Source organism: Malaclemys terrapin, chromosome 1 (assembly GCF_027887155.1).
Source record: "Malaclemys terrapin pileata isolate rMalTer1 chromosome 1, rMalTer1.hap1, whole genome shotgun sequence".
In the NCBI taxonomy this organism is placed as follows: Eukaryota; Metazoa; Chordata; order Testudines; family Emydidae; genus Malaclemys; species Malaclemys terrapin.
In genome coordinates, this window is record NC_071505.1 from 24981207 (window position 1) to 24993421 (window position 12215).

Here is a 12215-nt window from a genome sequence, read left to right on the forward strand (position 1 = left end):
CCAAATCAATAAGTCGTTCTTGTAAGAGAAATGGAAATATTTATATTTAACAGGTTATTACTTTGAGTTAATTTCAGATTAGCCCACATTAGCTCAGATAACCCCAAATATGCCTACTGTGAAATTTCTATACCTTTCTCTAAAGCCTCTGGCCATTGTCAAACAGGACTAGATAGATCTTAGGTCTGATCCAGCATGGCAGTTCCTCTGTTCCTAGATCTCACTAAGCCCCTGTTTTAGAGAATTCTCTAAAACAAATCTTCTGAGTAACATTCCCTTTTTTGATGTAGTTTTCTAACAAAAACAGTCTGTGCTGCACAACACACATTTCTAAACCTTCCTGTTTCAAGTAACATTCTTGTATGAATGATGCATAAAGAGCCAATACAATAAGCTAATTTGCTAGATGGAAAAAAAAATAAGACAAGTATTTACTCTGGCACTCACAAGCTTCAAGACTGCTTTCTTCCTGTGTTCATTTGTCTGCTTTAGTTCCTTGGCATGCCTTTTCTGGGCTTTTTTCTTTGCTGCCAATACAGCACATGGATCAACTCCAGTCTACCACATAAGGAAAGGCATAATCAAATGAGGTTCAACTTGTTAGGACTATCATGTTACTTATTCAAAGGTCAAATCATCACCTTAACATATTATAACATAAGATTACATTATACAGCTTTCCTTAAAGGGGAAATGTACAAAGAAAGAAGCAATCTTTGGAATCAGCATGTTAATACAATGATGAGGTGGAAATTTGAGCTACAATCCTTTTCTAAATCAGATAGTGACAAGTTTCAACAGAACACTGAGTGTGAGATTTAAAGGGGGGAAATGCTTTTGGATATAAATTGTCAATGTCATTTGCTTCGTGAAAACAAGCACCACCCACCTCAACTGTACAAGATTCATCATGGAAGCTACAGAAAAATGTTTAAGAGATTAGTATGTGTGTCATTCCCTGCCAATGCAGTCTTGTCCCCTAAATATACATGTTATTTGTGCTAAACACCTCCCCACCAAATATGATGGCATTTTGGTGGTGGGTGAAGTAATGTGTATATGTAGATAATTTGTATGCAGTGCCCTTCACAGAATCAAACTACAAGTAAATTTCATATTCACCCCCCTAGGAAATCCCAGGTCATATAAGGAGGGAAGAGACTTTGCCAATGGAGCTGAAAGATGATGCACAAAAGGATTAACCTTAAAGCTTTTCAGAGACCAGTTCACTATTTCAAGAGGGGAGAGAATACTAAGGAATTGGTTTTACTCACCTTTTTCTTCAGTGCACTTGCATACAATTCACTATTGGCAAAATAGAGGGAGGCATTGGCCTGGAATATTTTTATTCCAGGATATTCTTTCACCTAAGGAAAGAAACGTTACAATACATGAAATTAAGGGCTATTTATTCTGGAAGGAAAGCACACATTTATATTTCTGCCACATATGTGGTCACAAGAATGATCACAAATATCCATTGCCTGAACTACAGAATACACAACATAAGCCAGCTTCCCACTGCACTTGTGGACATCACTGAATGCCTATACCAATGGCATTGTCGTCTTTAGAACAGCCATGGAACAGAGTGAATGATGGGTAGCATGCTGCAAATAAAGGGAAATATACGCCCACCTGGGCTGCTGTATGGAAAGTAAATTAGAAGGACCTTCCCAGTGCAATCTGCCACCAGTCAGAAGCACTATGTTTACTGTCTCGATGCTACTGCTCTCCCATAATCGTAATACAATAAAATATTAAGTGAGTTCAATATCGCATAATATTTGTATTTATATTTTTAACAATGAAAGAAAATAATTTAAAATGGAATTAAATCTGACGTCGCTATGAACACTAGGTACTATTTAATATCAGGAAATCATGCAATTCTAGAAATGCTTCTCTTCTCCTTCCTCCCTACTGATTTTCCAATAATTTTTTATTTCTTCCTTTCTTGACCTGCTTTATGGTGTCCTCAGTGACAAAAAATGGAAAACACAGTAACCTGATCTACGATTCGTATGGTTTTAAGCACCTCGTTTTTAAATGTTCCTAAGGAAAACCTCCCCTCCCATTTGGTTACTGCTTTGATATTGTTAATAAAATCCCCTTGAAAGCAGATTTACAACTATTTACACAGGCACCTGATGAGAGCTGGGCAAAGATTGCAAATATACCTGGCCAATGTTTGAATACAAAACAGTGATTTTATATCCCTATTGCCAACAACATGATGTTCCTAAAAATGTTTATGAAAAGGAAACAAAAAAGTGATGCGAGAACTTGTGCAAATATATAAATACTGCACAAGTACTAGCTCCAGGAGTGTTAGTGCAACCACCTTGAAACTCCTGAGACATTCTCCAAGAGCAGAAGCAATACCAGGCAACTTCAGTGACTTCATACAGCATAAACAGCAGATACAAAACAGCCTTGAGAGTAAGCCAGAGAGTGGCGGTATGCTCACAGAAATCATTCATCAAATAATAAATACATTTGTGAAAATAAGGCTGGTCATGGATAACTGGAAAACTGAGAGTTGGAGTTCGAAAGCTTATGCCCAAATAAATCTGTTAGTCTTTAAGGTGCCACCAGATTCCTTGTTGTTTTTGTAGTTCATAGAATGAAGTTCTCCATTGTGACCCACTTGCCCAGTTCTACTAAAAATAGACTAAATTAGGTCTTTAGTTCTGTAAGTTTTCATTAATATAGCTAAAGTGACTAGTGGAGCTCACCCTGAATGGGTTCACATACAGCTCTGGTATTAGTAAATGGTACTTGTATAAACCCTAGCATCTTAAACTAAGCAATCAATTAGTAGATCAAATGCTGTACAAAGACCTCTATTATATACGTGGTCTTTGCACCAGAACTTGTCATGCAATACCCTGCAATACAAACCACACCATCCACATGGGAACATGCACATTTAATTATAAAAGCACTAAAATCTGAAACAAAATGGTGCATATTATTAAAGCAAAGTAAGTTTTGTTTCCCCACAGTGTAACCTCAGCATAGAAGAATGTAAGAGCGGCTAGTTTCACAGCAGGAGGCTCTCACCACTATGCATAAAATTACAGAGTTGAGAATGTTCAGCCATTCCAGGAATCTGACTATGCTCTATAACAGCAATTTAATAATAATAATTTAATACAGGAAAACGCATTCCTACCTCTTCATATTCTTCCACGTCACAGTAAATGTCTGTGTTGGGAATTTGACCCAGGATTCTGTACTGTGGACTGGAGAGAAATGGATGCATAAGGTCTCAATATTACAGTTCACAGATTAGAGAAGAACACACATTATAAAACAGCTTTGAACCTACACCAGATATGGCTACTGTACTTTAGTGCAGTGTTGGTACAGACTAATCAAAACATGCTTTGAGGAAGTTTACAGCAAGAACATAATAAAGGTGCCATGTGGTGATTAAACCATGAATCAAACTAAGTCTTTTTTAATAAAAAAAAGGGCCTTTGGAAAATATCCAGCCTGTCTGGATGACCACCAACTGATGGACACCAGCTGGGTGGGCCGCTGCTGCAACTGGCCAGCAAAAGCTACAGGGCCAAATTCTCTTCTGGTGTAAGTTGGCACAGCTTCATTGACTACAATGGAGCTATGCCAGCTCACACCAGCAGAGAACTTGGGCCACAGTTTCAAAGAAACATCCTGCTTCTCAGAGGGAAGGACCTGAGTGTTCTGCTGAACACTCAGCTCCCAGGGAATTAACTATATATTATGTGGGTCCAGAATTGACCCAACATTGCCCACACTGGGACATCTCCCAGCAAATGCTAACACGACAGTGACTTCTGCTTAATCGGACCAGTCTTAGCAGAAATTCCATTTAACAGTAATGCACTTGACAAAAGCCAGGCATTAAATAAGTCTGAAATTCTGAGCTCTAGGGCTTTAATAAAAAATGATCAAATACAGATTAGAAATGAAACAGAATCTGCATATTCCTGGGGTTTCATTTAGAACAATATTTGTAGACTTTAACTGCTGTCTTTTATGTACCTTCTGTGGTTGAAGCAACAGAACTGGGCCCTGAATAGGGATACCCTCTGGATGACCCAATTAAACAGATTCTACTGTGCTCACGAAGACTTCTGTTTATTTCATTCCCTTTAAAAAAGGAAACAAAAATCCACCACAAAGTCCTGATTCTGAGAAAGAGGGAAAAAAAAGTCTGACCTTTGTGTTCTGTAAATAACGGTTATCATTGCAAACGCCACAGCAGTAAGCAAGCCGTAGTCTAGTCCCAGGAAAACAGAGGCCACAAAAGCAACAATCCAGATGGCCTAAATATCAAACAAAAGCTAAATATTAAAATGCATCCAGTTTTTTTTGTTAACATGCCTCAGGCTCACATATATACACCACCACAGTTTAAGGGGAGGTCACATTGTAACATTTCGCCTTGATGTAATGCAAGGCAATACCCTCTGAGGCAGACATGTTGGAATGTTTTATAGTTTGACATGTGAGTTGTAAAAAGAGCATTAACTCATTTTCGCTGTAGAACATATTTTACTACGTGCCAGAGATTCAACCTCCTATGAAGCTGGCCCTGTAAAGACAAACAGTGCAAGGGGGATTACAAGTAGCCCGATCGTATATCATTATTGTATTGAGCAGAAGACTCACCATACATTGATTACACAGCAAAATACCAGTAGTGCTGATGTTTAGTATTATCCAACACACCTAGCATTACCAACTTTGGTTGGATGAATTCCTGGAGGTTTCATCACATGACATTATCTTTAATTAAAGATTAATCTTTAATTCCAGGAGACTCCAGGACAATCCTGGAGGGTTGGCAACCCTAAACACACCCAAGTAGCAGAATGGGCACAAGAACTCAGTACAAGAATCTCAGTGAAGCCCTCAAGAAGTGATTAATTATGGTGCTGAGTGGGAGGGAATCAGGAAAGTGCAGAGGGACTGGGGAGATTAAACAAGGCACAGTGGGCTTGCAGCTTGTCATGGAAAAAGGGAGCTCCTGCTGTCTGGAGGATGGTAGGGCCTGTGCCTCTACATACAGTGACCCAGTGGCATGTTTGAGCCAGCAGGACCAGGGCTCAGTGGTTTCTCAGGTCTCATGTGGCAGTGAAGGTCAGATGGTGGTTCCATGGGTGAAGGCCTTGTCCAGGTGACTTCAGGAGTCTCAACCCCAGGGTTACTATGTATATACAATAGTGGTTGCTACCCAGTCTGGCAGCCCCAGCAGGTAACCAGTGTCTATGGGCATTTCTATGGTTCGAAAGGTCTTGCACACATTTTCAGCTCCCTCTATAGACAAGTGGGGCACTATCCCAGCAGCCATTGCTGCAAGTCCCAACAGCGAACCAGGTAACAACTTAACCTGCTACCATGGAATCACAAAGAGTAAGTGATGCCTCCTGCGTGTCACTCTTGACCCGGGCCCGCTGTCAGGCTAACCGTTCCTTGGCTGTAAAGGAGAAGAGAGCCAGGGGATTTGTTTTTCCATGTTACTTAGGGACACCTGTAGGATCCAAAGGCGTTTGCATGTTCAGCCAGATCTCTAGCATGTTTCTGTCACAGTACTGGTTCCACCTGCAGCCAAACTACTTTCAACGCTAGCTGAGCAGCAATCTGATGTTCACAACTGTTGTCAGCAACAGGTCATCTTCCTAGCATAGCCGGACCCTTGTACTGTAACTTCATCTGCTACAACAATACACTTATAATTGCCTGGAAAGTTTCCACTCTTTTGTAGATTCTTGGGGAATGTTGAACTGTTGCTTAAAAAAGTAGGGAAAAAAAGGAATTAATTTACACTGATATGCATTTTGACTTACCAGTTCAATCTTACTGGTTCTCCAGAAATGTGTTATATCTCCAAACTGTTTAAACATTCCTTTCAGATTCACCATTACGATCGCAGCTAGCACAGTCTAGGAACAAATTTTATGAGAGTTTTATTTTACCCTTGAAAACTATGTCACTCAGAAATAGCTTTCCAAGGCATCATTAAAATGGCCATGTTTATGCACGTTATACCATTGATGGGAACCAACCTGCAAGCCTGTTAAATGCACATTCCCTTTAAACAACCAACTTTTCAGGCTACACATTAAGATACTGTGCCTATTAAAGCTTTAGGGATTGCATACATTCCACCCGAAACATAGATATATTTATCTAAGAGAATAAAATAAGCAAATACAGTAAAAATGTGTGTGCTAATTATCACTTCCCTCCCCGCTGATCTATTTCAATAGCCTCCTTCTCCCTTAACATCCCATTCAAGAATTCTCAGTTCCATACACAGTGTACGTATTTAGAGCGATCTTATTTTCAATTTCAGGAGGAACAAAATGTCTAACGTGGCTAATATTAAACACAAGACGATTGCTGTGACTCCTTCACTATACTCTGCTTTCTAATTTAACTTAAAAAAACCCAACAGCCCACCAACCAAGGGCCCAATCCTGGAAGGCGTCGAGTGCCCTCCTCAGTCCCATTGACCTCAGTGGGTGTTAAGGGCACTCAGCACTTTTCATGATTGGGCCCTAAGCTGTTAATTCATTTAGATACAGGTTTTGTGACGGTTAAGCAAAGCTAGTTGACTTCTGCTCATACACACAGTATCCAAAGGCAAAGTTCCCATACCTGTGGTAGTGGTTCAAAGAGGTAACCAATAGCCACAATGACTAACAGAACCATGATTGAGGACAGGGTACCTGCAATCTGAACAAAAAGATACAAGAAATGACATTTCTGAAGAATAAAAGCTGCCCCAGACAACAAGACAGAGTGCAAACATTACTGGTTGACCTGCATTGCACTTTCTGAAATACTGGAGGTTCAGTGATTTTCTGATCCCTCATTCCTGCTCCATTAGTTTCATATTGATACATCCTCTGTGCTTCCACTTTGGCCTCGGCTAGACTACAATACCATGAGAAATGCTGTTCACTGTCTCTGGACCAACCAGAGGCCAGAAGATCTGGAAATCTTATCAAGCAACAGGCTCCAAAATCTGGAGGCCCAAAAAGTAAATGTTGCCTGGCCTAAACATTTGGATAGACACACCTGAGTTTTCCCTCCCGTGCTCTCCTGAACAAGACTCCGAGACATTGAGCATGTGATTGAGAAGGTTTGGAAGAAGGATCCTGCAGAATTACATATTCCCAAGGCAATAAGTTCCTGTTTCAGATGAGAAAACAAATCAAAGGAATCAGCAGAACAATTCTACAAATACAAATGGAGGCGACTTATGCATATTACTTTAACAGCTGCTTCTAATTTACATAATTTCCTAACAGGGCATGATCTCCTGTGCTAGAAGCACACACTAGTTGCTTCATATCAAATCATACATTAAACATAGTATTTGATGGTGTGGAGGGACTGTTTCCCCATCTTTTCACAGCAATGATCCATGGGTTGAATTCTGAAATGTAAAACATACAGAATTACATAAAATTGTCCATTTTCAGGCTTAACTTGGGGTTAACTTTATGATTCTAGTATTCAAATTATATGCAACATCTTCCTCGACACTAGTTACTTTGCCCTGTTGTGTGTAGTTAAAAAACAGTCATGTGTTATCCCAGAGGTGGCTGCATTTCTGTGGTGGGTGAAGGGGTGTGTGTGTGTGTGTGTGTGATATGTTTAAAAAAATTTATTTTTATATATAATTTATTTGAAAAATAAAAGCAAATGTATATATAATGCACACTGCTTCACCAGGGAGCTGTTCACATGACATACAAAACGTGAAGAAGATTTATGGGGCTAGATCTTCAGCTGGTGTAAATGGGTGTAGCTCCACAGAAGTCAAGGGAACCATGCCCAGTAACTCCAGCCCAGAATTTGGAAAGAAAACAAACATAAAACCACAAACTGATGGGCTCAATGCTGCTCCCAAAATCAGTAGTGAAACTTGCATTGATTCCAATGGGTGCAGGATAGGGCCCACCATGGTGATGGGCAAGCAGCAAAGATTTGATCAAATACAGAAGCCTGGTATTGTGCTCTGGAGCTTGCAAACTAGGGGTGGAATCCTGGCACCACTGAGGTCAATGGCAAAACTCCCACCAACTCAAATGGGGCCAGAATCTCACCTGGGACTCTGGGGGACTGTCAGAGGGAGTCTGTTCCAGAGGCAGGACGCCTCTACTAACAGTGCTCTCCTGCCAGTTCCGAAGATTTTACCATAAGGAACTGACAGCAAGGACAGCAGGCAGAGGATAACCCGGGTGAGATTTGGTGCTGCGTCTTTAAGGGGCTCAGCACTGAACTTGTAGCCCAGGGGAAGGTGACACTAAAGCCTTGTCTACACTACAAAGTTGTGTTGACAAAACAGTGGATGCGTAACACACTGCAATGCGACTTTTGAAAGCAAAAATGCCCAGTTTTGGTGACAAAACAAAATGACCCCTGCTCCACAGCCAGGTAAACAACCATCTGCCCCTCTCCCTTCGCAGGCCCAGGAATTTCTGAAATTCCATTTCCTGCTGGCTCGACGTGGAGATGTCTCATCGAATCTTCCCATGTGACTACAGCAGATTATAGCAGCAAACGCTCTCCCGCTTGGACCACTGCAGAGCTGCTCAGTATATGGGGAGAGGAGGCTGTGCAGTCCCAGCTGCGCTTGAGCCATAGGAATTTTGATACCTACGGACAGATTTCTCAAGGCTTGTGTGAAAAGGACTATGGTCGGGACACGCTGCAGTGCAGAGCAAAGATAAAGGAGCTGAGGCAGGCGTATCACAAGGTGAGGGAGGCAAACGGTCTCTCCGGTGCTGCACCTAAGACCTGCTAGCTCTATAAAAAGCTAGACGCTATCCTCGGTGGCAACCCCACCTCCATCGCCAAGAGCCCCGTGGATACTTTGGCGGGCCTGGAGGCAGCGGAAAGAGAACTATACCCGGAGGACGAAGTTATTGATGAAGAGATGGAGTTAGACGACGATGTGGAGCTCCCAGCAGGGTCGACCGGTGGAACTGTTCTCCGCTCCAGGAGGTGTCTAGCCAGTCTCAGCAGTTGCTCTCCGGCTAGCAAGAAGCAGGAGATGAGACTCCTGGTACGTGGCTGTGGCTTTTGTAGTGTGGAGGTGGGGCATAGAAATGTGGGAGGCTGTCTGTGTTTCTGTGTGCTGGGACATTTCCCTGTGTAGCTAACCAGTACAGCGGAACAGGGTGCTGACGCACGCCAAGATCTCACGGGAATCCTCCAGAGAGATCTCCAGGAAAGTTTCCTGCAGGTATTTGGTAATCCTCTGCCGAAGGTTCCTTGGCAGAGCAGCTTTGTTCCTTCCCCCATTGTAGGAAACTTTCCCGTGTCATCTTTAATTTATTTCCTACAAATTGAGATAGCAGGCACTACCAATACATACACAGGCAGTTTAATCATTTGCTTACTGGAATGTAAGGCCCCAAATGTCACCACTGCTTCCTAGGAAAACTACATGTAATGTAACATAGCAGCACCAATCACCGAGATATACATTACTGGTTCTCATTTTCAAAGTGTTGCCTCAAAGCCTCCCTGATTCGAATTGGCCCCACTCTGGGCTCCTCTGATAGCCCTGGTCTCTGGCTGCTCAAAATCAACAGCCAAGCAGTCTGACTCAGCACTCCACCACTGAGCAAACCTTTCACCCTTAGCTTCACAAACATTACACAACATACAACATGAGGCTATGACCATGGGTATATTGCGCTCATTGAGGTCTAACATGCCATAAAGGCATCACCAGCAGCCCTTTAATCTGCCAAAAGGCACATTCCACTGTCAACCGGCACCTACTCAGCCTGTTGTTGAACTGCTCCTTACTGCTATCCAGGTTTCCTGTGTAAGGTTTCATGAGCCACAGCTATAAGAGGTATGTCGGGTCTCCCAGGATCACTATGGGGATATCAACATCCTCCACTGGTCCGGAAAGAAAGTCCCTGCTTGTAGCTTCCTATACAGGCTGGTGATATGAAGATGCGTACGTCATGCACCTTCCCAGACCAGCCCATGTTGATGTCAATGAAACGCCCCTGGTGATCCACAAGCGCCTGAAACACCATGGAGAAGCACCCCTTCCTACTGATGTACTCTGTTCCAAGATGGTCTGGTGCCAAATTGGAATGTGTGTGCCATCTATCACCCCTTCACAGTTAGGGAAGCCTATTTCTACAAAGCCATCCACTATTTCATGCACATTTCCCAGAGTGATGGTCCTTTGTAGCATGATGCGATTAACTGTCCTGCACACTTGCATTAGTGTAGCCCCAATGGTCGACTTCCTGACTCCAAATTGATTCACGACCAACCAGTAGCAGTCTGGAGTCGCCATCTTCCACACAGCAATTGCCACGCTTCTCTACCGATAGGCAGCTCTCATTCTGGCGTCCTTGTGCCACAGTGCTGGGACGAGCTCCCCACACAGTTCCAAGAAGGTGGCTTTCCGCATCCAAAAATTCTGTAGCCACTGCTCGTCATCCTACACCTGCATGACCAAACGATCCCACCATTCAGTGCTTGTTTCCCGAGCCCAAAAGCAACAGCCTACCCTCTGCAACTGTTCTGTGAATGCAATAAGCAATCTAAAGTTGCTCCTATCCAGATCACACAGCATGTCAGGCAACTGGGAGTCTTCTGCAGTTAGGAACTTGGTGATTAACTGCACTGCCATCTACGATGTGTTCATGACAGAGCACAGGAGAGCAGTGAGGGATCCATCCCTTCTCACAAAGATACCGGGGGGCACAGCAAAGGGCCACTGAAAAATATAGGGACAGAAAGCAATGCATCACGGGACACTGGGCCTGGTCCCAAGATATGCCGTGATCCACTCCGCCTTCCCACAAGACCTAGCAGCAGCAGATGTCGAGCTAGACTGTGGGATAGGTATCCACAGTGCACTGCTCAGACTGCTGATGCTAGGACCCCAAGTGTGGACACACTCTGCTGCCAGAGGGAGGGAGTGTGAACATGCAATACCAATTTTATTATAGCACTTTTTGAGTGTCGATATAACTTTTGTCAACAAAACTTTGTAGTGTAGACAAGGCCTAAAGCCCCTTAAAGCCACCTTGTGCTCTCCCAATCCTGGGATATTCTGTGGCTGGAGATGCCCCAGTGTAATTTAGATAGCCCTGGAGGCCTAAGTTACAGCAACCTCCTGGGCTACCCCATGGGCCCCAGCACTGCCCAGAAATTCTTCAGTGCTGTGGCCCTGTCCCCGACACATCCCTCTCATCCCCACAGCATGTGAGGGAAGCCTCTGAGGATGACCTTACACAGCTGTCTTCTACAGGGCCTGTACTAGGGACTGGGGCTTTTAGGGTCCCTTTATGCCACTTTGACCCAATTACCAGGCGTACAGAGGCTAAAGTGAGGGGGATGATCTTATCCCTGTCAATGAGACAGATGGCTCAGGAGGGATTACAGAACAAACATAAGACAGATGTTAGCCACATTGGTAATGCACTACTAAAAAGTGCTTCAGACACTACAGTGACAAGCACAACATAAGAACCTATGCAGAATAGAACAGAACATGAGGTGATTTTTCAGATAACTGGGTCATAGATCATTAAGGGCTCGATCCAACGTCCACTGAATTAAGTGAAACGGCTACCACTGACTGACCCTGGCATTAGATCAGGTTCTTGGGGTTTACATTTTCATAGGCCAACATATAAAAAAAGCTAGGTTACCTGATTTCCATCAATAGTGTAGCCATGTTTAAGTGCAAAGATTTTGGCCATTGATACAGCCATGGAAAAGCCAACAATTGCTATTGCTAATGCGTCTACAAACACTGCTGGGATGAGATTTATATCAGGTACTTTTGGAGCAAGTAATCTAGAAGATAAATGATAAAGAGTTACTATAACAATATTGAAAAAGAGTATAGCCTGAATAAGGATATGCTTCATTCACTGTCCTTACCCTTTAGGGATCTCCCCAACAATATCCACTTCATACGTGTTGGACAGATTCATTCCAGCTGAAACTCCAGTAGCTATTATTACCTAAAAACACACATATAAACTTGTTTAGAAGAGTACAGATTATTTAGGTGCATGCACACATTTGAAAAAACAGGCCAAAAAGAGAGCGTGCACAATCTGAGGGGAAAACATCGGTTAGAACCAATGCTAAGAATGGACATTAAGTGGATGTGATGGAAATTATTAGTCCATTAGCTTCCCAAGGTTCACACAACCCAG

At 42.8% G+C, this 12215-nt stretch overlaps 1 protein-coding gene across 2 annotated transcripts in view; it reads right to left on the reverse strand.

Moving 5' to 3' along the window:
- The window catches only part of SLC26A5 (solute carrier family 26 member 5), a 39807-nt gene that overhangs the window by 4334 nt on the left and 23258 nt on the right, over positions 1–12215 (reverse strand). For both annotated transcript variants that reach the window (XM_054017852.1, XM_054017843.1), the window contains exons 8-16: positions 11935–12017; positions 11700–11847; positions 7078–7191; positions 6655–6732; positions 5841–5936; positions 4210–4316; positions 3179–3248; positions 1275–1367; positions 448–558 (exon numbers count right to left, since the gene is read on the reverse strand). In XM_054017852.1, the coding sequence (XP_053873827.1) occupies positions 448–558; positions 1275–1367; positions 3179–3248; positions 4210–4316; positions 5841–5936; positions 6655–6732; positions 7078–7191; positions 11700–11847; positions 11935–12017 (900 nt within the window). The remainder of the gene's footprint in view (positions 1–447; positions 559–1274; positions 1368–3178; positions 3249–4209; positions 4317–5840; positions 5937–6654; positions 6733–7077; positions 7192–11699; positions 11848–11934; positions 12018–12215) is intronic.